Below are 25,419 nucleotides of genomic sequence, written 5' to 3'. Positions count from 1 at the left end.
ACATCATTATTGTAAAAAAGTATACTCGTGTTTAGAGGTGAAATATTTTGGTTTGCAACTTATTTTTTTTAAGATTTTATTTATTTGAGAGAGAGAGAATGAGAGAGAGCATGAGAGGGAAGAGGGTCAGAGGGAGAAGCAGACTCCCCGCTGAGCAGGGAGCCCGATGTGGGACCCGATCCCGGGACTCCAGGATCATGACCTGAGCCGAAGGCAGTGGCTTAACCAACTGAGCCACCCAGGCGCCCCTGCAACTTAATTTCAAGAAGTCATGAAAACTACTCAGGCTACCATAACAAAATACCATAGACTGGGTAGTTTAAACAACACAACTTTATTTCTTATGGTTTGGGAGGCTTAAAAGGCTAAGATCAAGATGCTGCCCAATTCTGTTCCTGGTGAGAACACTCTCCTGGCTTGCCAACAGCTTCCTTGTGTCCTCACAAGGGTGGAGAGGGAGAACAAGCAAACCTCTGGTGTGTCTTCTTATAAAGGGATTAATCCCATCATGGAGGGTTCCACCCTCACCACCTCATCTAAATCTCATCACCCAAAGGCCCCATCTCCAACACTATCACATTGGGCATCAGGGAGACACAGTTCAGTCCACAGCAAAGTGTATTTATAAAGACAAAGCACACACCATAGCAAGTTAACAACCAGCAGTGGTAGGGAAAGGGTATACAAGGTTTTATTACTTTTAATTTTTCAAAACAGAGTTGGGAGGACTTTTGAAGCTGCTGGTGACATAAAGCCTGGGAAAAGGTTAGGGTCACATGAGCACTGTCTTCAAGAATGTGAAGTACTATCCCATGGAACATTTTTCTTGTGTCGCTCCAAAGACAGGGCTTGACCCGCTTGACCCACTGGTAGACGATGAGGTGGCACATTTAGTCTCCATGTAAAGAACTTCCTGAAAGACACAGCTGTCCAACAATGGAAATGTTGCTTTCAGAACTCAGATGTTTCTCAGTGGAAGTGTTAATACAGAGCCTAGAGAACCACATCAGGGAAGCCACGTGCATGGGCCTCTGTAGCAGGACGGAGGCCAGAACCAACTTTCCAAATTTCAGGTTATACAGACACATGTGCACCCATAAGCATTACAACGTCTAACAAGTAACCTACAAGTAGAAGACAGCTTTCCAGTGGTTATCTTAGAACAATTTGGAGAAAAGAGTTTTAATAGTTCAGGTGTCCATTTGTGTTCACCTACTGTTTCCCACAGGCAGAATCACATAACTCAAAATTCAGGTTATGCTCTATAAAGTAGTTCTAATGTATCAATTGCCTTGCAACAAATTGACACTCTAGCAAAACTGCCCGTGTGACCCTACTTCCCACCAAGTCAAGTGGGGTGAGCTCACCACCCTCCCTCTCCAGCCAGAGCCCTGGTCGGCCTCCTAGCCTAGATCTGGCTTGCTCAAATCCTCTCCTTTCCTTGCTCCCTTCCAAGTTTCACTGTCAGCAAAGCTCAAACACTATTTCCTCAAGTTGATCCTTCTTTAAAAGCAAAGGATATCAAGATAAGGAAATGGAAATAGATGGGTTTAGTTTCAGTTGCTAAACCGATCACCTGGAAAGGGCTCATGGTCAAGGCAAAGTGGTTAGTTGTGTGTCAGCCCTACCAAGGAAGACCACACCCTGCTACTTCCACGAGCCAACCCTGAGTAGAAACACTCTTTTCAACTTTCTGATCAGGAATAAACAATTAGTCCAATATACAAGATTTCCCACCACCACATGTCCAAACACAAACACTCTTTTGTACCAATCTTTATATATTTATTCACACATTTGATAAAAATGTCACAGTTAGAAGTGAAATCATTACAATGACATAAGTGACTGACCCCAAGTACAGAGTCAAGTTGCCAAAAATCAGAACATGAGCAACACACACCTCATTAACACCTGTGCACTCACACACTCTGCCCACACCCATCCATGCCCCACCAATCACAGGTGCTAAGTTCAGACGTAACCCAGGGAAACTTTCCCTGGCTTCTGTCAAGTCCTGGGGATGAGAAGAGAGAAACGATCATGAAAAAGAAGCTGGGACTGGTCGACATATCTTTCCGTTCTGCCAACCACTCAGAGAAGGCAAGACATGAAAAGACGGATGCAGTTATTTCCTTGGCACAAAACTTAACAGGCAACAAAAATGTCAAGGGCTTTAAGTCAGTCTGAGGTTTAGATCCCCCTTTCAACACAAAAGGGTAGCAAGTAGGGAAAAATCCAGCCATTTAAATTCTAGGGAAAAAAGAGGAGGGAGTATTGAAAACTTGATCCCTATTCTCCTGTCAGATTGCAACATGACCAAAGCAAAATCAGCCAGGCCAAACTGATACCATCTGATTGTGACTTTATCCAAACAGTGTAGTTTGCTTTCATTTTAACTCTGAAGAGAGGGAGAAAAAATTTTCAGAGGAACAAGAGGATCAGATAAACCACATCCCCATTATATTAGTATTTGGGGGAAGATTACATCTATTTGTTCACACGGCTTGTCTACAGCTCTGAGAGCTCCAAGGGAGTGGCCCAACCCCCACTGCTCTGCCTTTAGCCTTCCAAGATGGACAAGTCCTCAGCATCCAGTCGAACCTGAAGTGTGAAAAATAATGCCTGAATCAAAATGGTGTTTTCTGTACAGTGGGACCACGGAGAAATCCTACTCCATTTCCCAATTCCTACTTGACACAAAGGTTAAAAAAAAAAAAAAAAACCTAAAGTGTGATGTTTTGAGAATTGCCATTAACCCTATCAAAACATTGATGACACAGAAAACTACCATCTGAAATACTCATTTCCCAGTGTTCTTGGTGAATGAGCTCTAAGGAAGGAGGCGATGATCCAAATTAATATAGTCCATGAATACAGAAGAACTGACCAATGCAAAGGAAACTGCTTTGGGTAGGGCGAGTCAATAGGGTGGGTACTGAGAGGCAGAGAGAAATTTCCTGGTACAAACTGGACGTCCCCAAGATAGAAGCAGGGTGAGGACAAGGCACTTACACTGCCCAACAACAGCTCACGCCCATTCAACACCAGAACTGTTACCAAGAGCACTCCCCGTGACCCCTCACTGAAGACTCAACCAGCCAACTGCACTTTCCAGTTGGACCTTCAGAACTGAAGGAAATCCCAAGTGCTGCAGAACCGATGGTGGAACCTGGAACGTTGGCAGAGGAAACCACTCAGAGGAAGCAAAAAAAAGTTGTCCCCTTCTGGCCTGAGGTGAGGTTTGTTCTAGATTAGCTCAGTGAAATACTGAATTTCAAGATGCTTGGCCTGAGAATATGACAACGCCCCCATGGATGCCTCCTTCTGTTTTGATAAAGAGCAATAAGGGCTCTGAATGAAACTGGACACCAGTTACTGAGTTATCTTGCCCTGGTGGTTACAGCAGACGCCTTCAAATACATGTCCCTGTTCTGTAGCAGATAAGGGACTGAGACAGGGCTAAGAAGCAGCCTGTCCCTTCTTATCCCAAAGCCCTTCAAGCGTACTCGATCCGGGCAGGGCCACAACTACCCTCATTCTTCCGCTCGGAAGATGGGGTGGTAGCCTTGGCTTCACTACCGGTTTCCAGAGGCTTAGACGAGATATAGTCCTTTACTTTGATCTCCATGTTCTTCGCTTTAAGAGTGGCCATGTGCAGCTTCTCCAGGAAATCTGGCATGCCTGGTGGGAGAGGGGGAAATTTGGGTAGGCTGAAATACAAACCAACAGTAGGCTCAAAATTAGACGGCCTATTTCTTTCATGGTAGGGAGCCAATTCCTTCTTCTAGAGATCACAGCCTGATTGACAACCTAGGTGATAGTTGCCTCCCAAAATGTATGGGAAATGAAAATAATCCATGACCTTTGAGATCCTCAGAAAAGGGGTGCCAATCAAGCCAATAAATCCCCAAAGGCTTTTAGGTGATTAAAATATCACTTATCAGTAGCATAGCCTAAATATCTGCCAATTTTATTTAGACAAATATCAAACAGGAACACCTCATCTCTCCATTCTCCCTCTGAGGTATCAGAAGCTGCCTACAGAGAAGCAGAAGAAAGAAAATCACATAAGAACGCTTTTTAAAGCAAAGAATTGGAACGAAAAGGTGCAGTTACAGCTTTGATGTGTAGCCTTTGTCAAGACACATGGTGGCCCCCTTTTCCAGAATACTATCCTCTAACGACCACATTTTCTACACTAGATTTTATGGCCTCCAACAGGATCTAAAAAGAAAAAATGATTAAGTGCATTAATGTACACAGTCCATATTTAAGGAATTAAGCAAATGTTCTCAAAACTCCCTTCTGGGTACATGCTGCTTTCTGGGATTCCACAATTTTCATTCCTCCAAAGCCCAGCTAGAGGCTTCAATATCATTGTAATATTCAAGAATGGACTTGGAAGGATGTTTAATTTCCCCAGAAGTGCTCCCATTAGACAAGCACTAATCCTCTTGCTTGCCATTTAGAGCTAGAGAAAAACAAAATGCTCAACCCAGGCTCCAGGGCCTGTATACAAGTACCCACTCACCACTGGAAACCATCCAGCTAACGCAGTAGCGAGGAAACACAGTCTGGGGATTGTCACTGTATGTCAACAAGTAGTCAAAGCCATTCTGGAAAAGAAAAACAGCAAAAATAATGATACTTGAATTACCCACCATAGCTTCCATATCCAGTATCACAGAATAATCATGATCTGATTCTGGGGCAGCAGTGCCATTTTTTTACCCTGTGCAAAAAAAGAGTTAATACTGAAGACCGCATAGGTCGCTATCCACAGAAAGGCCAGCCTGCAAGGTTGACCCTCAGGAGGTATCGGGGAACTTGGCTCCCAGAGTATTCCCAGTCAACAGTGTACTGGTAAGAATGGCTCCCTGTGTCTTCTCTGTTCATGCAAACATTACAGTTTATGCTGAATACCTGCTTTCTTTCTGGCGCATCGGGATTTTGGTATATGTTATGTAGAGAATCCCTACGTGACCAGCCCTCTATAAAAATCTTGGGTGCTGAGCCTCTAATGGGTTTCTCTGGGCAGAAACATCACAGACATGTTGCTCTTATTTTTTTTTTTTTTTTAAAGATTTTATTTATTTGACAGAGAGAAACACAGCGAGAGAGGGAACACAAGCAGGGGGAGTGGGAGAGGGGGAAGCAGGCCTCCCACTGAGCAGGGAGCCCAATGCGGGGCTCGATCCCAGGACCCTGGGATCATAACCTGAGCTGAAGGCAGACGCTTAACGACTGAGTCACCCAGGCGCCCCTTTGTTGCTCCATTTTTGCTGCTGGAAGGAGAATGTGCTCTGTGTGACCTCTCACAGAAGAGAGAGCAGGAGGAAGCCTACACATGGATTCCTACAGACTCTGCCTGCCTCTTCCCTTATGATGCAGCTGTGTATCCTTACTACATGACGAGAACACATCTCAAGAGTACAACTATATACTGAGTCCTATGAGTCCTTCCAGCGAATTTTCAATTGTAGGGTGTTCCTGAAAACTCCAACACATACCCTCAAATGTTTAAAGGTCTTAATCTTTACCAAAACGGTATAAACCCTACTACTACTATGACTAATAACAGCAAATATTTATAGAGCACTTAACAGTGAACTGCTTCCAACTTGGGACAATCCTCTAACATAGGTACTGTTACCTCATTTTACAAAGGAGGAAACAGCACAAAGAATAACTTTGCCCAAGGTCACCTACATACTCAATGACAGCCAAGATAAACCCAAAATTCTGACCACAGGGCCTATGCACCCACTCTTTTTGGCTCAGCCCTCTCATTGCCTATTACAGTGAAAGTCAAGGAATTAGAGATTTCCAGGTGTCTTGATCCCGCAAGAGATCTGAACTAATTATGCTCCACAGAAAGGGATAAGAGATAACCACTTTTATGTCTGCACTTTTTAAAGCAGACTGGCCACAACTCCACGTGGCAGAACTACAACTTTAAATTCCCATGCTTTTACTCCAAAGTCCATCTTCTTTTTCCCCTGAATGAATTGTTTAATCTCTTATTCATTTACTCAACATGTATTTAAATGTCCGCCTCATGTCTGGCACTGTATGCTAGGTACTTAGAGCAAACAAAAATGTGCTAGTCCCTGCCCTCAGGAGCTTATGGCATCGACAGAATAGATGCCATAACAGAGATACAGAATCAATACAGAATCAATACTATGGAAGTAAAGAGAAAGGAGAGGGGCGCCTAGGTGGCTCAGTCGGTTAAGCATCTGCCTTCAGGTCAGGTGATGACCCCAGGGTCCTGGGACTGAGTCCTGCGTTGGGCTCCTTGCTCAGAGGCGAGCGTGCTTCTCCCTCTGCCTGCCGTGCCCCCCTGCTTGTGCTGACAAATAAATAAATAAAATCGTAAGAAAAAAAAAAAGAAAGGAGAGGTAAAACCTGTACAGTGGAAACATTAACACTATCCACCACAAAGCCTGGCTGTAAATGAGTTAATACATATGGAAGATTTTATTCTTCCCATAAAACACTTGGGTTGGGAAGTCAAGAGATCTGGGTTCTCATCCACCACTGCTTGTATTTTATTTTATTTTTAAAGCTTTTATTTATTTGACAGAGAGACAGCGAGTGAGGGAACACAGCAGGGGGACTGGGAGAGGGAGAAGCAGGCTTCCCGTCAAGCAAGGAACCTGATGCGGGCCTTGATCCCAGGACCCTGGGATCAAGCCCCCCGTTAGACTCCCTGCTCTGCAGGAAGCCTGCTTCTCCCTCTCCCACTCCCCCTGCTTGTGTTCCCTCTCTCTCTGTCAAATAAATAAATAAAATCTGTAGGTAGGTAGGTAGGTAGATAGGTAAATAAATAAAACCAAAAAATGATTATTACCCATTGGAAGAAGGAAGGAACAGGGATATAAGCAAAATCACTCTGAATCGTTCTTATTTTATAGATTTGACTTTGGAAGCATAAGTTTTTTTTCATAATTTAATAAAACAAAATTAAATTTAAAAAGCAGTATCCAAAAATCAAAAGTAAAATAGAAAACAAGGAACCTAACTATGAACTAAATCAGCAGGAAAAAGCACAAAGACAGCACCTATTTCAAGTAACTTTAAAACTCAGTATTTTGGTGGGGGCTGTGTGGCTCAGTCATTAAGCATCTGCCTTCGGCTCAAGTCATTATCCCAGGGTCCTGGGATCGAGCCCCACATCAGCCTCCCTGCTCAGCAGAGAGCCTGCTTCTCCCTCTCCCACTCCCCCTGCTTGTGTTCCCTCTCTCGCTGTGTCTTTCTCTGTCAAATAAATAAAAATCTTAAAAAAAAAAAAAACCATACACAATATTTTGTATACTGCATACACATCCTAAGGATAAAAAAAAATACAAATTTTAAATCGCCATCACTGGTGATCTTGGTGGTATTATTCTGAGGCTGTTGTGTGTGTATTTCAGGTTAAAGCTGATGAGTAGTTATGCTCAGGTGATGAGTTGAATTTTCCAGCACAGGAAAAGATGATAGATGTAAGATATAAAATACAAATTAAAAACTCTCCAGTCTGAAATATGAATTAAAAATATTAGCATGCACTTAGGATTTATCCTTAAAACAAATAAACAACATTTATTACTTAGTTCTAGCTTCAGGCCTAAAGACAATGAGCAAGCCAGTAGCTATGAGGACTCCTAGAAGCCAAATTCTGGTATTTATTTTTAAAGATTTGATTTTTTATTTTATTTTTTAAAATTTACTTATCTGAGAGAGAGAATCTCAAGTAGACTCCCTGCTGAGCACGGAGCCTGACGCCAGGCTAAATCTCACGACCCTGAGATCACGACCTGAGCCGAAATCAAGAGTCAGACACTTAACCAACTGAGCCACCCAGGCACCCCTAAAGATTTTTTTTTTAAAGATTTTTTACTTATTTATTTGAGAGAGAGAGAGAATGAGAGATAGAGAGCACGAGAGGGAAGAGGGTCAGAGGGAGAAGCAGACTCCCCGCTGAGCAGGGAGCCCGATGTGGGACTCGATCCCAGGACTCCAGGATCATGACCTGAGCTGAAGGCAGTTGCTTAACCGACTGAGCCACCTAGGTGCCCTAAAGATTTTATTTTTAAGTAATCTCTACACCCAACATGGCGCTTGAACTTACAACCCCAAGATCAAGAGTCACATGCTCCACCAAATCCTGGTTTAATTTAAATGACATCTTCTAAAAAGGAACCAGGGTTCCCTAAAGAAATGCTAATTTCCAGGTTTACAGCTAAAACCATACTACTACATGTATCCTAGGATGAACCTAGGATATCTTATAACACCAGAAAACAAGAGAGCCCCTGAGGTCAAGTCAAAAGAACAAGCCAGTTAAAAGGAGGCTCCTAATGGCCAATACTGGGGCAATTTGAGTCTCAGTAAGTGTAACTGTAATGGGGCGCCTGGGTGGCTCAGTTGCTTAAGCGACTGCCTTCAGCTCAGGTCATGATCCCAGGGAACTGGGATCAAGCCCCCCACATCGGGCTCCCTGCTCCTCCCTCTCCCACTCCCCCTGCTTGTGTTCCCTCTCTCGCTCTCTGTCAATTAAATAAATAAATATAATCTTAAAAAAAAAATAACTGTAATGGATTAGAACTAACCAAACATGTTAAAAACTGATATACCTATAGAAGTCTTCTACTGGTTCTTCTACAGCAAAGACTAATGCTACTTCTTCAAAACAAAAACAAAACTTAACCTTTGGAGGATCACTGGTTGAAAGAACCAATTCATTATTTTCAAACTCATAAATAAAAGAAAAAAAAAAATCAACCATTTCTCTTACTTCCCTTTCCTAAGTAAACTAAAGGAAAAGAACCGGTGAGAAAATTTTTCCTTAATGTACTTTAATAAGTGGAAATAAATGAATTACAGAATCAGCATTTTGTTATACCACTAATGAAATAATGGATCTGAGCAATAATAATTTCTAAATTCACAAAGAAAGAGACAATCAAACATCACCTGCCTTCCAATAAAGTGATCTTGCCCAAAACAACCAACCAACCTGAATCTGTTTAAGCCTTAGGTTTCATCAATAACTACCAATACCCAGGAAATACAGCAGGGACAGAAGAACATGTTAAATAACACTATGGATACTATGGGGACACACACAATCATCAAGATCCAGGACAAGAACCCTGCTTCTTCAACAAATACAATTGCAAAAAAAAAAAGAGGGAAAACTTACTGACTTCAAAAGACTCAAGAGATAGTATGAACAAATTTTAGTGTCTGGGTCATATTTGGATCCAGATTCTAATAAACCAACTCCAAAAAAATTTCATGGACAATTGGGAAAATTCAAACACTAACTAGCTTATTTGGTATTAGGGATTATTAGGACACTGAGGTTATGTTTTCAAAAATCTCTTCAAGATAAACACTTAGGTATCTATAGAAAACTTCTACAGCGAAGCTAGAAACTGCTTCAAAATAATCAGGACAGCAGGAAAAGGAACAAGAAAGGATACAGATAAAACAAGTACGGCCATGAATTGATGACTGTTGGAGCTGGGGATGGATACAGAAGGTTCATTATACTATTCTACTTCTTTACCTTTCATATATATTTCAAAATTTCCCTAATAAAAAGTTAAAAAAACACCATACCGTGGCTCAAGGATCCCATCTGGCAGTCCAAATGCTGCTGCCTGGTTTTCAAGTACTCTCTGTACATGGTCAATGTAATTAGTCACTCCTCGCTAATCTCAACCGTCCTTTCTAAGTGGTGAGTCTCTGAACATATTCACGGCTCATTCCTGTCTTGATCTTAGGTATATCATGTCCTCTACACTTCCTGTTGTCCTGTATCCATCCAGTCTGCCTTTTCATAAGAACCAACTCAAATCTTACCTTTTTCGTAAGAGCTTGCCACAAATATACCAAAAGAATTTTATAGATAACTCTTACTGTTCCCCCACCTCAGCTGAAAAATTATTTATTTTATCCCTACTTAGATGCAACACACTCTGCTAGGTGCGAAACGATGCTTCAGCTGCTTCATGGTCACAATTTCTAAAGGTAGCAATGCTGTAACTCAATTCAGTTTTTTCAATTGGAAATAAACGGACAAGGTCCAAATTTCAAAAGCAATATAAAGGAAAAAAGTGAGGCCTAAGTCTGCCTCCCACACTATCTCCAGCCGGACCTAGGCTCCACTTCCTAAAGGGGACTAGCCATGGACAGTAACCTTGCTTCTTTTCGATCTTCTAAAGTAAGGACTTTCAAACATTCTTAACTATGACACACTGTAAATAATACTTTTTACACTGCAACCAGTTCTCTCTCTCAGCCTCCTACACACACATTCATACATATTTATCTAACTAAACAAAAGTCTCATGAAATATGCTTACACTCGGATGATTTCTATCCTATGTATTATTCTCTTTTTTTAAGCTGGTCATAAAGCGCTAAAATAGTTTTGTCTTCCACTAATGGGGAGCAATTCGAGGTTTGAAAAACACTGCTCTAAAAATACTATACAAGTAAACATACAGATCTCCCAGTTGAGAGTCAAACACCACACTGACTGAAATGAACCACCATTTCTATCATATTTAAAGTCCCACTTCAGGCAGTATAAATAGAACAACTTGTTGAAAACAAAACCATACTAAAGTACACAGTTCATACACCATGAAAACAAAAGTAATGGGGAGAAAACAAAGCCTTTAGTTATAAAGTGAAATACAACTAAAAACAGCAACCAGTGGAATCAATATGTAAACTCAATAGCAATTTGGCTAAAAAAAATAAATAAAACACTCCCTAAGTTGAAGAAAAATATTCTTCTCAAAGAAAGGTCAACAGAATTTTAAAGACTGACAGGATTAGTCTAACCCTCTCATTTTACAGATAAGGAAACAAAAGTCCAGAAAAGTTTTAAGTGTTCTGCCCACTGTAGTGAAATTTTGATGGAAAAGGTGCTCCCTTCAGTTCCTAAAGAATGCTGCTAACCACAGGCCAGTTTTCTCCTGTCTCTCCCATGAATGGGAGTCAGTGGGTCGTTAGTACTCTGTCCTGGGGGATCTTCCAGGTATATCACCCTATAGCAGTGGTTCCCAAACCAGGAGCATCAGCCTTGGGCCATACCTAAGCACTGTATGTTAACAAGCTCCAGCAGACTCTGATGCATGCCAAGTTTGAGAACCACTGCCCTTCTCAGGTCACACAAAAGGCATTCCTTGAGAAAATCCCAAAGCCACTACACATCCTCTCTTGGACGATGTAAAACTCACCTCATCAAATGACTTGTGGGGACGGATAACCATCTGGGATTCATACGATCTGACCCTTACAAATTCTGGAGACTCTGGAACACTAGGGTGCTCCACAGCACTGGTAAGGAGAAAAGTTAAGGAAACTCTTAGTAATGTCTACAAATAAGAAAACAGCATGAGAACTACAGTTAAGAGGAAAATCTAAAAAGCTCGCTCTAATTTTTAAAATAAAACAGAAGAGTCACTAAAATGAATTAATACAAACTAAGTTCTAAAAACAAAGTGAGTTTCCTTGGTGATTCCTGGCTCATTAGGCTTCGTGTTGAAGAAAAGAGCACTTCTTTTTTTAATTATCAACACTAAGGAACTAAAGAAATGCTTTAATGAAAAGCGTACATAGATCCCTTCAATATTCCTAGACTGTGGTCACCAGTCACAGCCCACTCATGTTCTAGCTGGGATGGATGGGGTCCTAGCATCACTCATAACGGCGCTGAGAACATGCAAACTCCCACCACACATATATGAAGGACACAGTTAAAGGAACTCAGCAGGAGCCACAGGTAACCACACATACCGTGACACCAACACCATCACATTGTTTTCCTGATCCACGCTATACCGTCGAACATAAACATAATCCCGGGAGTACATCGGATACTAAAGAAGAGGATAGGCAGAATTAGTGTGATGCCCCACATGGGTGTGATCAAAGTAAAAACAGTAGTAAAAATACTCACAGGAAAATGGGTTACCCAGTGAAGAACCTCAGAACCACTAACCACATCCCTCTCAATCACTTCTAGCTTGATTACCAGGGCATCCCACTTTTTTCTATATTCTGTATCCAGCTGCAGAAAGAGAAAAGATATGAAGACCCAGGTAATCCAAAACAAAGTTGCAGAAGGTTTCTCCAGATGCTTGGACCTCTGACCCAAGGACCTTATTCTGAAACAGTAACCTGAGCTAAAAGCGGCAAAGTGTGAAAGACAGGGCTGTGTTTACTAGAGATAAGTCTTTTAAAATCCTTTCTTATAGACCAATAGCATTACCTTGAAAGTTAATATTAAAAAAAAAAGGGGGGGGGCACCTGGGTGGCTCAGTCATTAAATGTCTGCCTTCAGCTCAGGTCATGGTCCCAGGGTCCTGGGATCGAGCCCCCCATCAGACTCCCTGCTCAGCAGGAGGCCTGCTTCTCCCTCTCCCACTCCCCCTGCTTGTGTTCCCTCTCTCGCTGTCTCTCTCTGTCAAATAAATAAATAAAATCTTAAAATAAGACAAAGCAAAGGAAAACGTAGGAAAAAAAATACTGTAATAGACATGTCTCAGGAAAATGCAATAGGTATGATATAAATGTGTAAGGACAAAACAATTTTTTAAAGTTTCAAACAGACAAAAATACCCAAGTATGAGCAGACACCTCACACAAAGAAATGCAAATAACATATTTTTTAATTTCTAGCATGACTGGTAAGTAGGGAATTTCAGAATAAGACGTATCATATACATCCAAACCAACCAAATAAATTGGTAAAATTAAGTGCTTGGGGGGAAGTGTGCACCTGCGTATTGCTAGTGGGTGTTACAATTATCAATTAGTTCCAGAAAGCCTGACAGAACAGTGAAATATCCAGGAAGGAAAATAATTTTTTTTTATAGAACTCTGGGTGATCCCATCTCCCCTTTTCATACGTTTCCCAAGGAAGAAAGCAGTCTTCGAAGAGATACTCTTCATCTTTACTAAATAAATACCTTCACTATGGAAATGTTCCAGATTCCTAAATCCTGACTGGATCTGTACTGAAGAGGAAAATGCTACAAAGGACATCATTGGGTCAACAGATAAAAACCAGAATACAAGCAGAAGATTACTGAGAGCTGCATCCATGTTAAATTTATAGACTTTGATAATGACACCATGGTTAAGAGAATATGTCTAACTTTAGGAAATACACACTGAAGGATTTTGGAATAAAGGGCCACATATGTAACCTGCCCTTAAAATTATTTAGAAGAAAATAACTATAAAACCTTATAAAATATACTAAAAGCACTCAAATACATTCCTCTATTTAATCTTCCCAACAGCCCTGTGAGAGGACAGAATTGGTCTCATCCCCACTGGACAAAGAATGGTAAGCCCAATGTTTACCCAGATGTTATCTGACATGAGATGAAGGGTACAGAGATAGATGGATGTACTGAAACCATGTCTTCTGAGTCAAAGAAATTATTCATGTGGACAGTAGCTGAGTGGATTTCTAGGCTTAGAAGCTCCAAATCCGAGAAGAAAAATGTACTCACCTGAACATTGAAGAACTGCCGAGGTGTCACATCTGTGTAGGTTCCAAAAACTAGAATGACAAGAAAGAACAAGAGATGTCTGCCACACCCTCATCACTCACCTTATTCCTATCGCTTAACTGCATCTCAATTATAGAGTACTGACAGATCTTAAAGGCAGATTCAGAAACTAGACATCATACTGGGGCAGCAAAGTAAGACAAAGACAACCTACAGCAAAGTATAGTAATGAAGACACTGAGATGCTTGTCATCTGGGAGAAGAAAAACAAAAAACAGGAAACCATGGCAAATTTTCTGAGCAACAACCAGAACAGTTTAGAGAGTATGAAGAACAAAAGTCCTGCAAATCTGGGCAATCACAGAAAACACCTGCAAGGCAGCCAAGCTGGGCTCACCTCTGTACTGGTAAAGGTGGGTGCCTGTAATAGGGCGCCGCCAGAGCTTAAAGTGTTTCTTATCCATCACCATTTCCCATGGCTGTTCTTTGCCCCCTGAATCTTCATTTCCTTCTCTCTGTGATTTTGGTTCTGGAGGGTGGCATTCAACTCCAGAGCGCTGAAACATATGTGACATTTCCTCCAACCGTTTCATTTCATCAATGGATCTGCGAAAAGAAAAATAAAAGGAATGGTGCAGCTGGTTGTAGTCAATCCTTGTCCACACAATGACTTGTGTAAGAATGGTGTGAGTTGGGGTGCCTGTGTGGCTCAGTTAATTAAGCGTCTGCCTTCGGCTCAGGTCATGATCTCAGGGTTCTGGGATAAAGCCCTGCATCGGGCTCCCTGTTCAATGGGGAGCCTGCTTCTCCCTCTCCCTCTGCCACTCCCCCTGCTTGTGTGTGTGAGCTCTCTCTCAAATAAAGAAATAAAATCTTAAAAAAAAAAAAGAGTGGAACAGTATAAAGTGTAGTGAAAACTCAAGTTCCTGAGTTTGAATCCCAGTCCAACATTCATTAACCTAAAACACTACTTAGTCTCTATTCTTTTTTTTTTAATTTATTTTTGACAGAGAGAGAGCACAAGCAGAGGAAGCAGCCAGTAGAGGCAGAGGGAGAAGCAGGCTCCCCGCTGAGCAGGAAGCCCGATGCAGGACTTGATCCCAGGACCCCGAGATCATGACCTGAGCTGAAGGCAGACGCTTAACCGTCTGAGCCACCCAGGCGCCCCTTAGTCTCTATTCTTAACCTTTAAAATGAGGATAATAACAAGACCTACACCTCAAGGATTGATTATAAAACTTAAACAATTACATATTTTCCCTCTTTTAAAAATGTAATTCACATTCCATAAGAATCATCCTTTTATAGTTTACAAGTCAATGTTTTTTAGTATACTCACAAGGTTGTGTAACCATCACCACTAATTCCAGAACATTTTCACCATCCCCCCGCAAAAACCTATACCCATCAGCAGTCACTCCCTAGTCCTGCCTCCCCATAACCTCTGACAACCACTAATCTATTTTCTATCTCTATGAAGTTGCCTATTTTGGACAATTCATATAAAGAGAATCATACAATATATAGTCTCTAGTATCTGGCTTTTTTCACTCAGCATATTTTCAAGGCTGATTCATGGTATACCTTGTTCCCTCTTTTTTTGGCTGAATATTTCACTGAATGGATATATCACATTTTGTTTATCCATTCATCAGGTGATGGGCACTTAGGTTGTTTCTACTTTTTGGCTATTATGAATAATAATGCTATAAACATTTGCGTAGAAGTTTTCATGTAGACACAGGTTTTCATTTCTCTTGAGTAGGTTCCCAAGAGTGATTTGCTGGGTCATAGCAACTCTATGTTTAACCTTTTGAGGAAGTGCCAAATTATTTTCCAAAGCAGCTGCCCCATTTTATAGTCATAACAATATATTAGGGTTCCAACTGCTTCACATCCTTGCCAACACTTGTTATTAGACAATAACTATCTGATTCTAGCAATTCTAGTGGGTGTGAGAAGTATATCTCATTGTGGTCTTTGATTTATTTCCCCAGTGACTAATGATGCTGAGCATATTTTCAAGTGCTTATTGGCCATCTGTGTATCTTCTTTGGAGAAATAGCTATTGAAATCTTTGCCTATTCTTAAATTGGGTTGTCTTTTTATTGTTGAATCGTAAAGTGTTTTTATATACTCTGAATAATAGTCCCTTACCAGATATGATTTATAAATATTTTCTCCCATTCTGTGGGTTGTCTTTTCACTTTGATAGCGACCCTTGATGAACAAGTCTTTAATTTTGATGAAGTCCAATTCATCTACCTTTTTGATTGCTTATGTTTCTGTGTTACAGCTAAGAAACCCATCGCTTCCTAATCCAAAGTCATAAGGACTGACATCTGTTATTTTCTTCTAAGAATTTTAGTATTAGAAAAAAGAGTTTTAGTATTACACTTTGATCCATTTTGAATTAATTTTTGTGTATGGTGTGAGGTAGAGAGTCTAAACTCATTATTTTGCATGTGCATCTCCAGTTGTCCCAGTGCCATTTGAAGACTATTGTTTCCCCATTGAACTGTCTTGGCACTTTTATTGAAAATCAATTGGCCATAAGTTTAAGGGTTTATTTCTAAACTCTCAATTTTATTCCAACAATTTATAGATCTATCCTTATGCCAGTACCGTATCATCTGAACTACTATAGCTTACTATTAAGTTTTCATATCAGGAAGAGTGAGTCCTCCAACTTTGTCCTTTTTCAAGACTGATTTGACCATTCTGGGTCTTTTTCATCTCCATCTAAGTATCAGGATCAGCTTGTCAATTGGCACAAAATAGTGTGCTAAGATTCTGATAGGGACTGTGTTGAATTCACAGATCAGTTTCACTAGTATTGCTATCTTTACAATATTAAGTCTTCCAATCATGAACACAGATCTTCCATTTATGTGTTTTAAAATTTCCTGCAATGATCTTTTGTAGTTTTTAGCAAAAACGTGGAGTACAATGTTGAATAGAAGTGGTGAGAGCAGACATCTTTGTCTTATTCCTGATCTCAGGGGAAAAGCTTTTAGGTTTTCATCACTAAACTATGTTAGCTGTGTTTTTTGTAGATGCCCTTTATCAAATTGAGGAAGTTTCGTTCTATTCCCAGTTGTTGAATGCTTTTTATTTTCTTTTATCATGAAAGGAGGTTGGACTGTCAAATGCTTTTCTGCATATACTGAGATGACCGTGTGGTTTTTGTCCTCTTTTCTATTAAGGTATTGTATTAAACCGATTTTTATACGAACTAACCTTGCTCTCCTAAAATAAATCCCACTGTTCCTATTCCTTTTTATATATTACTGGATTCCACTTGTTAGTATTTTGTTCAGAACTGCCTAAAGCTTTAAAACATTCAAGATATTTATTATTATTAAACATTCCATATATTTTTGTGTTGTTTTATACCTTTTAGGGACGTATACGTATAAAGACAAAGGAATTCAATACAACTAACTGGGATAGATAATCTGGGGGACAGAGGAGATTTCAACTGGGCAAAGGTAGAGAGGAGGCTTTACCTATATTTTATTTCTTAAATATAACTATTTGGGGGTGCTTGGGTGGCTCAGTCACTTAAGCAACCAACTCTTGGTTTGACTGAGATCATTATCTCAGCATCCTGAGATGGAGCCTTACATAGGGCTCTGCACTGAGCAGGGAGTCTGCTTGGGCGTCTTTGTCCCGGCCTCTCCCTCCCCCTCTGCTGCATGTGCGCTCTCTCTCCTTTTAAAATCAATAAATAAACTCTTTAAAAAATATGTAAGTGCATTTGTAACATTCATGTTAAAGTCTTTTTATATATCTGAAACATTAAGTTGTTTTTTTTTTCTAAAGAGAGGGCACGAGGGGCGCCTGGGTGGCTCAGTTGGTTAAGCGACTGCCTTCGGCTCAGGTCATGATCCCAGGGTCCTGGGATCGAGCCCTGCATCCGGCTCCCTGCTCAGTGGGAAGCCTGCTTCTCCCTTTCCCACTTCCCCTGCTTGTTGTGTTCCCTCTCTCGCTTTCTCTCTCTGTGTCAAATAAATAAATAAAATCTTTAAAAAAAGAGAGAGAGAGAGGGCACGAGGGGGTGGGCAGAGGGAGAGGGAGAGAGAATCTTAACCTTACCCACATGGAGCCTAAAGATTCTCTCTCCCTCTGCCCACACCCTCACACTCACGAGTGCTCTCGTTCTCTCTTTCAAATAAATAAAATCTTAAAAACAAAAAAAACATGGCTTGTATTTTCCCCTTAACCTTTATTTTTTTAAGATTTTATTTATTTATTCATGAGAGACAGAGAGAGAGAGAGAGAGAGAAGCAGAGGGAGAAGCAGGCTCCCCGCTGAGCAGGGAGCCCGATGCGGGACTCGATCCCAGGACCCTGGGATCATGACCTGAGCCGAAGGCAGACGCTTAACCATCTGAGCCACCCAGGTGCCCTCCCCTTAACCTTTAAATAGCAGTTAGGAAACAAAGATTGCTGGCTATCACATACAACTCCTGCTATTCAAGACTGAAGAAGACACTAACTACTAATATACTGTGTCTGAAATGCCCACTCCTCTTCAACCTTCAAAAATACGTAAGGTTCAAGGTTAACTTCCAGGCAGAGTTGACCATATACATTTACTTTTATTCTGTACAGACACACATCACATTATAATTAATCCATCTTTGTATCTACCTCCTTTACTAAACTATGAATTCCCTAATGTCCCAGAATCAGTCTCTTTCATATCTGTATTTCCAGCTCCTAGCAAGTACCTGGTAAACATCAGGCACTCAAATGTTTACTGAATAAATTGAGTAAATATGAAAGTAGGCCCCAATAATTCAAGTCCTTATTGAAAGATTACATTAATACATTACTTTAAAAGCCAAAAATTCAAAGTCATACTGGTAACCCAAGATTAAAAGTTTAGAGCAACACAAAGTAATGGTGACTATAAAGATCTGTGTTCCAGTCCTGGCTCTGCCAATTGGCTGTGTGATCCTATCTATGTATCTATCTATCTATCTATCTATCTATCTATCTATCTATCTATCTATCTATCTATCATCTATCTGACAGAGAAAGAGAGGGAGAGAGAGAGACAGCAAGAGAGGGAACACAAGCGGGGGGAGCGGGAGAGGGAGAAGCAGGCTTCCCACGGAACAGGGAGCCCGACGTGGGGCTCAATCGCAGGACCCTGGGATCATGACCTGAGCCGAAGGCAGACGCTTAGCGACTGAGCCACCCAGGCGCCCCCTGGCTGTGTCATCTTATGCAAGTCATTCTACCTGTAAAGCCCTCACTTTTTCCACCTATAAAGTTAGGACATTATTTCTTGAAGGTTTTTATTAGCTCTAAAATTCCATTTCTCTGAATTTTAAACTTTGTGGACTTTGATGAAAATATTTATACAGGGGACATTTTGACTGCCCAAAATCTTGTCATATTCGGGAGAATCCCAAAATAGGTGGGATACAGCCCCCTCTCAAGCCCTAGCAGTTAGAGCACAGCACCTAATTTAAGTGAGGTTAATTAGACTCTTCTGGTAGAGGGTATGAATCTTGAGGAAATAATACAAGGCACAGGATCTTTTGGAGATTATTCTCAGTGATTTTGAAGGAGTTGAGTGTCCAGCAGTGCAACCAATCTAGGGAAAACAAAACCAGCAACACTGCCCTGAGGAGATTATCCCTATAGCAGGTCTTGGCTGTTCTCTTGGCCAACCTGTATTCTGGCCTTTTTGTCAATGCCCTGAGTGACCTAACACCTTTAATTAATCCCTTTGATTAATGCCTTTCGGCTTAAGTGAACCAGTATCAGCTTCATTTGCAATGAAGAACCCTAGCCAATACAATTTATACTGATGTTCTGATGAAAAAAGTTTAACCATTTTTTAAAAAATTTAATTTGAATTAAAAATTGCAAAACAGGATTCACTGCTACCACTGCAAACACATATAGAAATAGGGAAGGAACTTCATAATACACAATAGGATCTTTCATGAGAAAGCAAAAGCAAAACCACAGCGAGACTTGCTTAGAGAACAATTCAGGCATCACATGGCACCAATTTATGACACTTTTCTGGACTAGTAAGTCATTCTTCAATAAAAATTAAGCACCACCCTTGAATGTCATTCTTATCACATAATGAAGAAGGGCAGAAATGCCTTATTAAAACTACATCAGAGGGGTGCCTGGGTGGCTCAGTCGTTAAGTGCCTGCCTTCAGCTCAGGTCATGATCCCAGGACCCTTCCTGCTCAGCAGGAAGCCTGCTTCTCCCTCTCCCAGTCCCCCTGCTTGTGTTCCCTCGCTCGCTTTGTCTCTGTCAAATAAATAAATAAAATATTTAAAAAATAAATAAAATTATATCAGGGACTCATAAAATTGCATAGTAATAAGATTTTAAGAAAATTAAACTATATGACTATATGCAATATTTTTAATGGCCTTCTAAGGTGGTACAGAGCTTCAGACCCACTGCTTAATCAACCTCTCCTATATAATTAAAGGTCACTAGGTGGCCTTGATTAAAATTATGAGACTAAGTCCTCAGAGGGGGAGAAAAATGTTCTGTGAAGAATGACATTCATTCTTGAAATAACACAGTCTAAATGCTGGCCCAAGACTGCATCATGAAATACAAATGATTCTTGTCCCCAGATTCAACAACCTTTGAAGGGTCTCAACTTCTAAACGCTGACATAACAGACATAATTAGCACACAGGTGCCCAAAGTGGGCATGTATGTGGAAGAAGGAAAACTTCTCACCGTACATCTCTTTAGCCTGCTGTGCCAAATCCTGTTTGGACAGGGTGGGTGTCTAAACCTTGTTATCTGAGACTTAAATAATAAGAAAGGACAAAAGAGATTATTCCCAAATAGTAACAGCGGATTAGTAAGAGGATCAAGAAAAGACACCCAATGCTTCCCTTTCTCCAAAACTAGTCATCTCAATATGTGAGAAAGGCTGGACTTAAAGATATGGAAGCCGAAGGCATAAAACTATTAAAACAGAGTAATAAGTGTAACCAGTTTTGGCTCATGTAGGAAAGAGGTCCTGACATCAGTATAGAGAGTTTGATATAAAGGTCCAAAATGATTCAAATGAAGCCATCCCTCTAACTGGTAATTTCAGCAAGACAACTGCCTCATTTCACATAATCCCTTCCCTAAATTCCAAATTACTGTCAAAGTTAGGGACTTTCAATACTTAACTGTCATGAGACATAAGAAATACAAGACATCAGGGCGCCTGGGTGGCTCAGTCGTTAAGCGTCTGCCTTCGGCTCAGGTCATGGTCCCAGGGTCCTGGGGTCAAGCCCCGTATCGGGGTCCCTGCTTGGTGAGCCTGCTTCTCCCTCTCCCTCTGCTGCTCCCCCTGCTTGTGTGCGCTCTCGCTCTCTGTGTATCAAATAAATAAATAAAATCTTTAAAAAAAAAAAATACAAGACATCAGCTAGTTCACTGCAATTGTGGGCCAACTAGTTAATGGTAAAATAATGAAGACAATATAAAAAATTCACGTCAGGTTTTATGTAGTTCTGATGATAGAGGATATGTCAGTAAAAAAATCTTTAAGTGACAGTGGCAAAAAAGAAAAAGGATTTTTTGTTTATCATTTAATAACATACTGAAAAGTTAAAATTGTTCTAAATGCCGTGAAGAGACAAAAATGGGAAAGTTTTCTTTATGAAATTTACTGGCACTTATTTACTCAAATTTCTGGAGCAATGGACTGTAACTTTTTTAAAAAGAGGAGGGGTTAATGGAACATTTTCCCCTAGCCTTTCATATTTCTTAACTTCCTTCCTCTTTTTGTTCCTGTAACTTTTTTTTTTTTAAGATTTTATTTATTGGGGCACCTGCCTTCGGCTCAGGTCATGATCCCAGGGTCCTGGGATCAAACCCCGCATCGGGCTCCCTGCTCGGCGGGAAGCCTCCTTCTCCCTCTCCCCCTGCTTGTGTTCCCTCTTCACTGTGTCTCTCTGTCAAATTAGTAAATAAAATCTTTAAAAAATAAAAAATAAAAAAAGATTTTATTCATTTATTTGTCAGAGAGAGAACACACATACGAGCATGCACAAGCAGGGGGAGTGGAAGACAGAGGGAGAAGCAGACTCCCCTCTGAGCAAGGAGCCCCATGTGGGACTCAATTCCAGGACCGTGGGATCATGACCTGGGCCGAAGGCAGACGCTTAACCAACTGAGCCACCCAGGCGCCCCTCCTGTAATTTTTTTTTAATGTTCCAAAACAATAAAAAATTACTACTGTATTTTTCCATAAGATCTGCCTTGGGCTCACAGGACGAGTGATTCTGTACCAAAAATAGTGACTGAAAGTTACTCTATTTGACTTAAGTGAAACCAATTGGGTAAGAATCCTAGACCAACCATTAAAAGACCCGATTTCTACACCTGGCCCCCATCAATCAAAGTCACTTTGTACAAATTACTTCTTTTATCAAATTTTCTTGCTGTTGCTAGATAAATGAGATTCTATTTGTGAAGATGTTCTTAAGCACAAGAGAATTGAAAGTGATTATTCCTTTTCATTCTGAATAGTACTCAAGAAAAAACACATACCACATTAAAGCACACATTCAAAGAGAGTACCAGGACAAGACGGTACAGAAACAGCACAGAAAAACCAAATGCTGTGATTTAGTGGCCATGGTACAATCATGCTCTTCTTCTATTATACAATGGAAAAAAAAAATGCACTTGTCCTGAGGCACATTCAATTGTGCTCCATTATGGAAGCCACCCAAAATCCTTTCACTAGAACAAAATCTAAGATGTTCTAAACTAGGGGCCCCTGGGTGGCTTAGTCGGTTGAGTGTCTGCCTTTGGCTCAGGTCATGGTCCTGGGGTCTTGGGATGGAGCCCCGCGTTGGGCTCCCTGCTCAGCAGGAAGCCTGCTTCTCACTCTGCCCCTCCCCCTGCCCGCGCTCGCTCACTCTCAAATAAATAAAAATCTTAAAAAAAAAAAGATATATGACAACCTCAGCAATGGCTTTTTTTTTCTTAAAGATTTTATTTATTTATTTGACACAGAGAGAAAGACAGCGAGAGAGGGGAACACAAGGAGGGGTAGTGGGAGAGGGAGAAGAAGGCTCCTGGCTGAGCAGGGAGCCTGATATGGGGGCTCGATCATGACCTGAGCCAAAGGCAGACGCTTAATGACTGAGCTACCCAGGAGCCCCACCAATGGCTCCTTTAAACTAAACTGAATACTTAAGCAAAGAAAATTAACCTGAATCCAAAATATTTTATTCAATAAAAGACAAAATATTAGAAACATGAGAAACCCACAGAACCACTTTACAATCAAGATACAGTTAATAGCATATTTGTCGCCCTAGAAGGTAACAAGCATTTTTTTAAAATCCGCAAAATGGACACCATCCAATCTTAAGTATATGACTGAATTCAGGCTTGACCTGGAAAATGAAGTGTAAATGAAAGCCTTTGCTAAATAACTCTGGAGGATCAAAAAGGCACCTTATGTGTTGGGCCTGACCTTAATCTGTGTTTATGATATTCCCAAGTGGGTTAACAGAGCAATACCTTTTCGGGAGTTGGATTTGAATAAAAAATGTTTGAACTGCCCCTAAGTTTCAGAGACAGCCAAAAAAGGTAAGAGAGGGAAATAGAATGAACATGGGGCCTGGTGATCAACTGGTCTGTTTCTGCCACAGTGGGTAGTAACTACTGCCTCAAATGTTTACCACAATCATTTTTTATCTCGGTTTTTTTTTCTAGCTCCTGCTAATGGCAGACCTACTAAACGGAGGCTCCAGGATATACTGTCCATAAAAACACATGAAGTAAGCCAAAGAGTGTCATCTACCACCTAGGCCCCCAACACTATTCAATTCCCACCCAAAACCATCTTCCCTCTCTTTTGCACCAGGTAGAGCCCTTTTCTGGTCTTTCTCCTCTTCCTGGGAATTTTTCTCTCAAACTTGACTACTGTGGAACAAGGCTATTTCATCATCAAAAACAAAATGAAAATTCAAAGTTAATTGATAATTTAATCTAAAAGTTTTCCTCCCATAAATATTCTCACACCTAAGCCTGTTTCATTAGACCAATGGACAAGTTGCAAAATACTAACAGAAATTAGGCAAACTCCCTATCATGTTTTATTATATTAACATTTTTGTGAATAAGATTGTTATAATTTTAAATTTATATCCTCATGGTGGACATTTAGTGACTAGTAAATTTTCTATTTATTTATATACTAATAATATCTACTAATGCAAGAATCAGAAAACAAGTCTAGGACCAACCACCTATTTTTGTAAAGTTTTATTAGGAAACACAAATTTAGGAGGAGGGGAGAGCAGTTTAGGAATATCGGTTAAAAGGAAAGAGAGACACTGTAAAGTGAGAGCTAAATCAAATCAGAGCTAAATCATGAGATTACTTGAAAACTGTAAGGGCTCAGATTTAAAACCACAGATTAACAAATTCAATCAGTGGTACTGCATTTTTTCACACAAGTTTTGATGATGATGACAGCGTGATTTCAGAGGCTAATGAAACAGTATTTCCTAAGTTCTAGCTAAAGCAGCAAAAATCTGACCTAATTTTTGCAGGTTAAAATGTCTGAGGCCCCGGTTTATCTGAGGAAGACAAAAATCCCTTCCAGCCACAAGAGTCACGGTAACAAAGGAGCTCTCCCGGCATTTCTCACGAAATCCCACTAGGAATGAAGTAATTTCGTAATTGCGTAACCATACCCTTAGGTCAAATTTAAAACCTATTTTGAGTTTGCACCTTTCTGGATGAGTTAGAGATTACGTGAACAATGGGTTACCTTCAATATCTAATTTATTTTTTACAACGTTATTTCTTCAGTGTCACGCTCCCTATTCAAAGTCTTCCCTCCTACGCTAACCTATACTTCGTTATTTCTAGCCCGACAAGTGAAATTAACACAGAGAAGCAATAAAAACGTGATTTGCTAAAACAGGATCAAGTTACTGCAACGCCACTTCAAGTACCACCGGGTAAACGGGAGACACTGAGCCAAAAGGCAGGCCCCAGGGTTCGACGTGCCAACCTCCCAACCTGACCGGCCCCCACCCCAGCGAACACAAACGACATCGCCGCACGGCTCACCTCTGCAACTCCTCCTCCTGGATCCTCTCCTCGTCCCACACGAACACGCCAGCGAGCGCCGCCATCAAGGCAGAGGCATGGCCAGGGCGGCCTCGCAGCCGGCGCCAGAGGCGTCCGAGGAGGACGCGGCGCGAGCTCTCCGAGTAGAGGCGGCCGTACAGCTGCGCGATCTGCTGCGCGCGCCGCACACGCAGGCCCGTCACGAAGCGGCACTGATTGGCCAGCAGGGCGAGCAGGCCCCCGCCCTGCGCCCCACCGCGCCCCGCCGCCGCCGCCGCGCCCGCCAGCCAGGAGGCCAGGGCCGGCGGCCTCCGCAGGAACATGCCGTCTGCGCGCGCTCCGCCCAGAGCCCCCCCTTGCCACCCCCCCACCCCCGCCGCGCGCCCGGAGGCGAACTAGGCCTCCCTCCCTCACAGGGCAAAAGGAACGAGCCCGGGAAGGCGCGGCGGCCTGATGCCAAGTGCCCCTAACTGGCCGACCCCGAACTCGGCTCACGATCTAAGAGGCTTTTCATCTCTCTCTGCAGCAACCGCTGAGGAAGAGTCCCCTTTGCGGAGAGAGTCGGTCATGGCACAGCAGCGGGGGTGGCCCCGCAACCTCTGCCAAGAGGCGTTCGTAGGCTCGGCCCGCGAACCCGACGGACCGACGCCGGTCAGCCCCGTTGGCCCCCTGCCTCCTTGGCGTCCTCAAGCCGGCACCAGGGATCGTGGTGTAGAGCGCCTGGGAAGCAGCGAGGTGGGCGGCTCAGTCGCGGCAGCAGGTGAGGTCCCAAGCTTTCCGCGTCCGCCA

The 25,419-nt window shown here is 41.6% G+C and overlaps 1 protein-coding gene across 1 annotated transcript; it reads right to left on the bottom strand.

Annotated features, from left to right (window-relative positions):
- Positions 1–315: 315 nt before the first annotated feature.
- On the bottom strand, positions 316–25,419 carry STARD7 (StAR related lipid transfer domain containing 7). The gene is made up of 8 exons (XM_025868149.2): positions 24,631–25,419; positions 13,930–14,138; positions 13,533–13,582; positions 11,969–12,079; positions 11,806–11,888; positions 11,247–11,346; positions 4,535–4,619; positions 316–3,684 (listed from the first exon to the last, which is right to left on the bottom strand). The coding sequence occupies exons 1-8, from the start codon at positions 24,951–24,953 to the stop codon at positions 3,500–3,502; spliced, it is 1,146 nt and encodes a 381-aa protein (XP_025723934.1). The 5' UTR covers positions 24,954–25,419; the 3' UTR covers positions 316–3,499.

Source organism: Callorhinus ursinus, unplaced genomic scaffold (assembly GCF_003265705.2).
Source record: "Callorhinus ursinus isolate GAN/ISIS: 27379988/994484 unplaced genomic scaffold, GSC_fseal_2.0 scaffold10, whole genome shotgun sequence".
Classification (NCBI taxonomy): Eukaryota; Metazoa; Chordata; class Mammalia; order Carnivora; family Otariidae; genus Callorhinus; species Callorhinus ursinus.
Note: the sequence above shows the minus strand (reverse complement) of the source record. Positions and strands in the feature narration are given on the sequence as shown.

Bases quoted from the DNA above. Each gene is read 5' to 3' on its own strand.
- STARD7 (XM_025868149.2), bottom strand. From the start codon at position 24,953: ATGTTCCTGCGGAGGCCGCCGGCCCTGGCCTCCTGGCTGGCGGGCGCG. The intron at 11,889-11,968 runs GTGAGTATTTTT...CCTCTTCTTTAG, and splicing joins ACTGGGTAACCCATTTTCCT to TATCCGATGTACTCCCGGGA. The intron at 4,620-11,246 runs GTGAGTTTTACA...TTTCTTTTCCAG, and splicing joins CCCACAAGTCATTTGATGAG to AATGGCTTTGACTACTTGTT.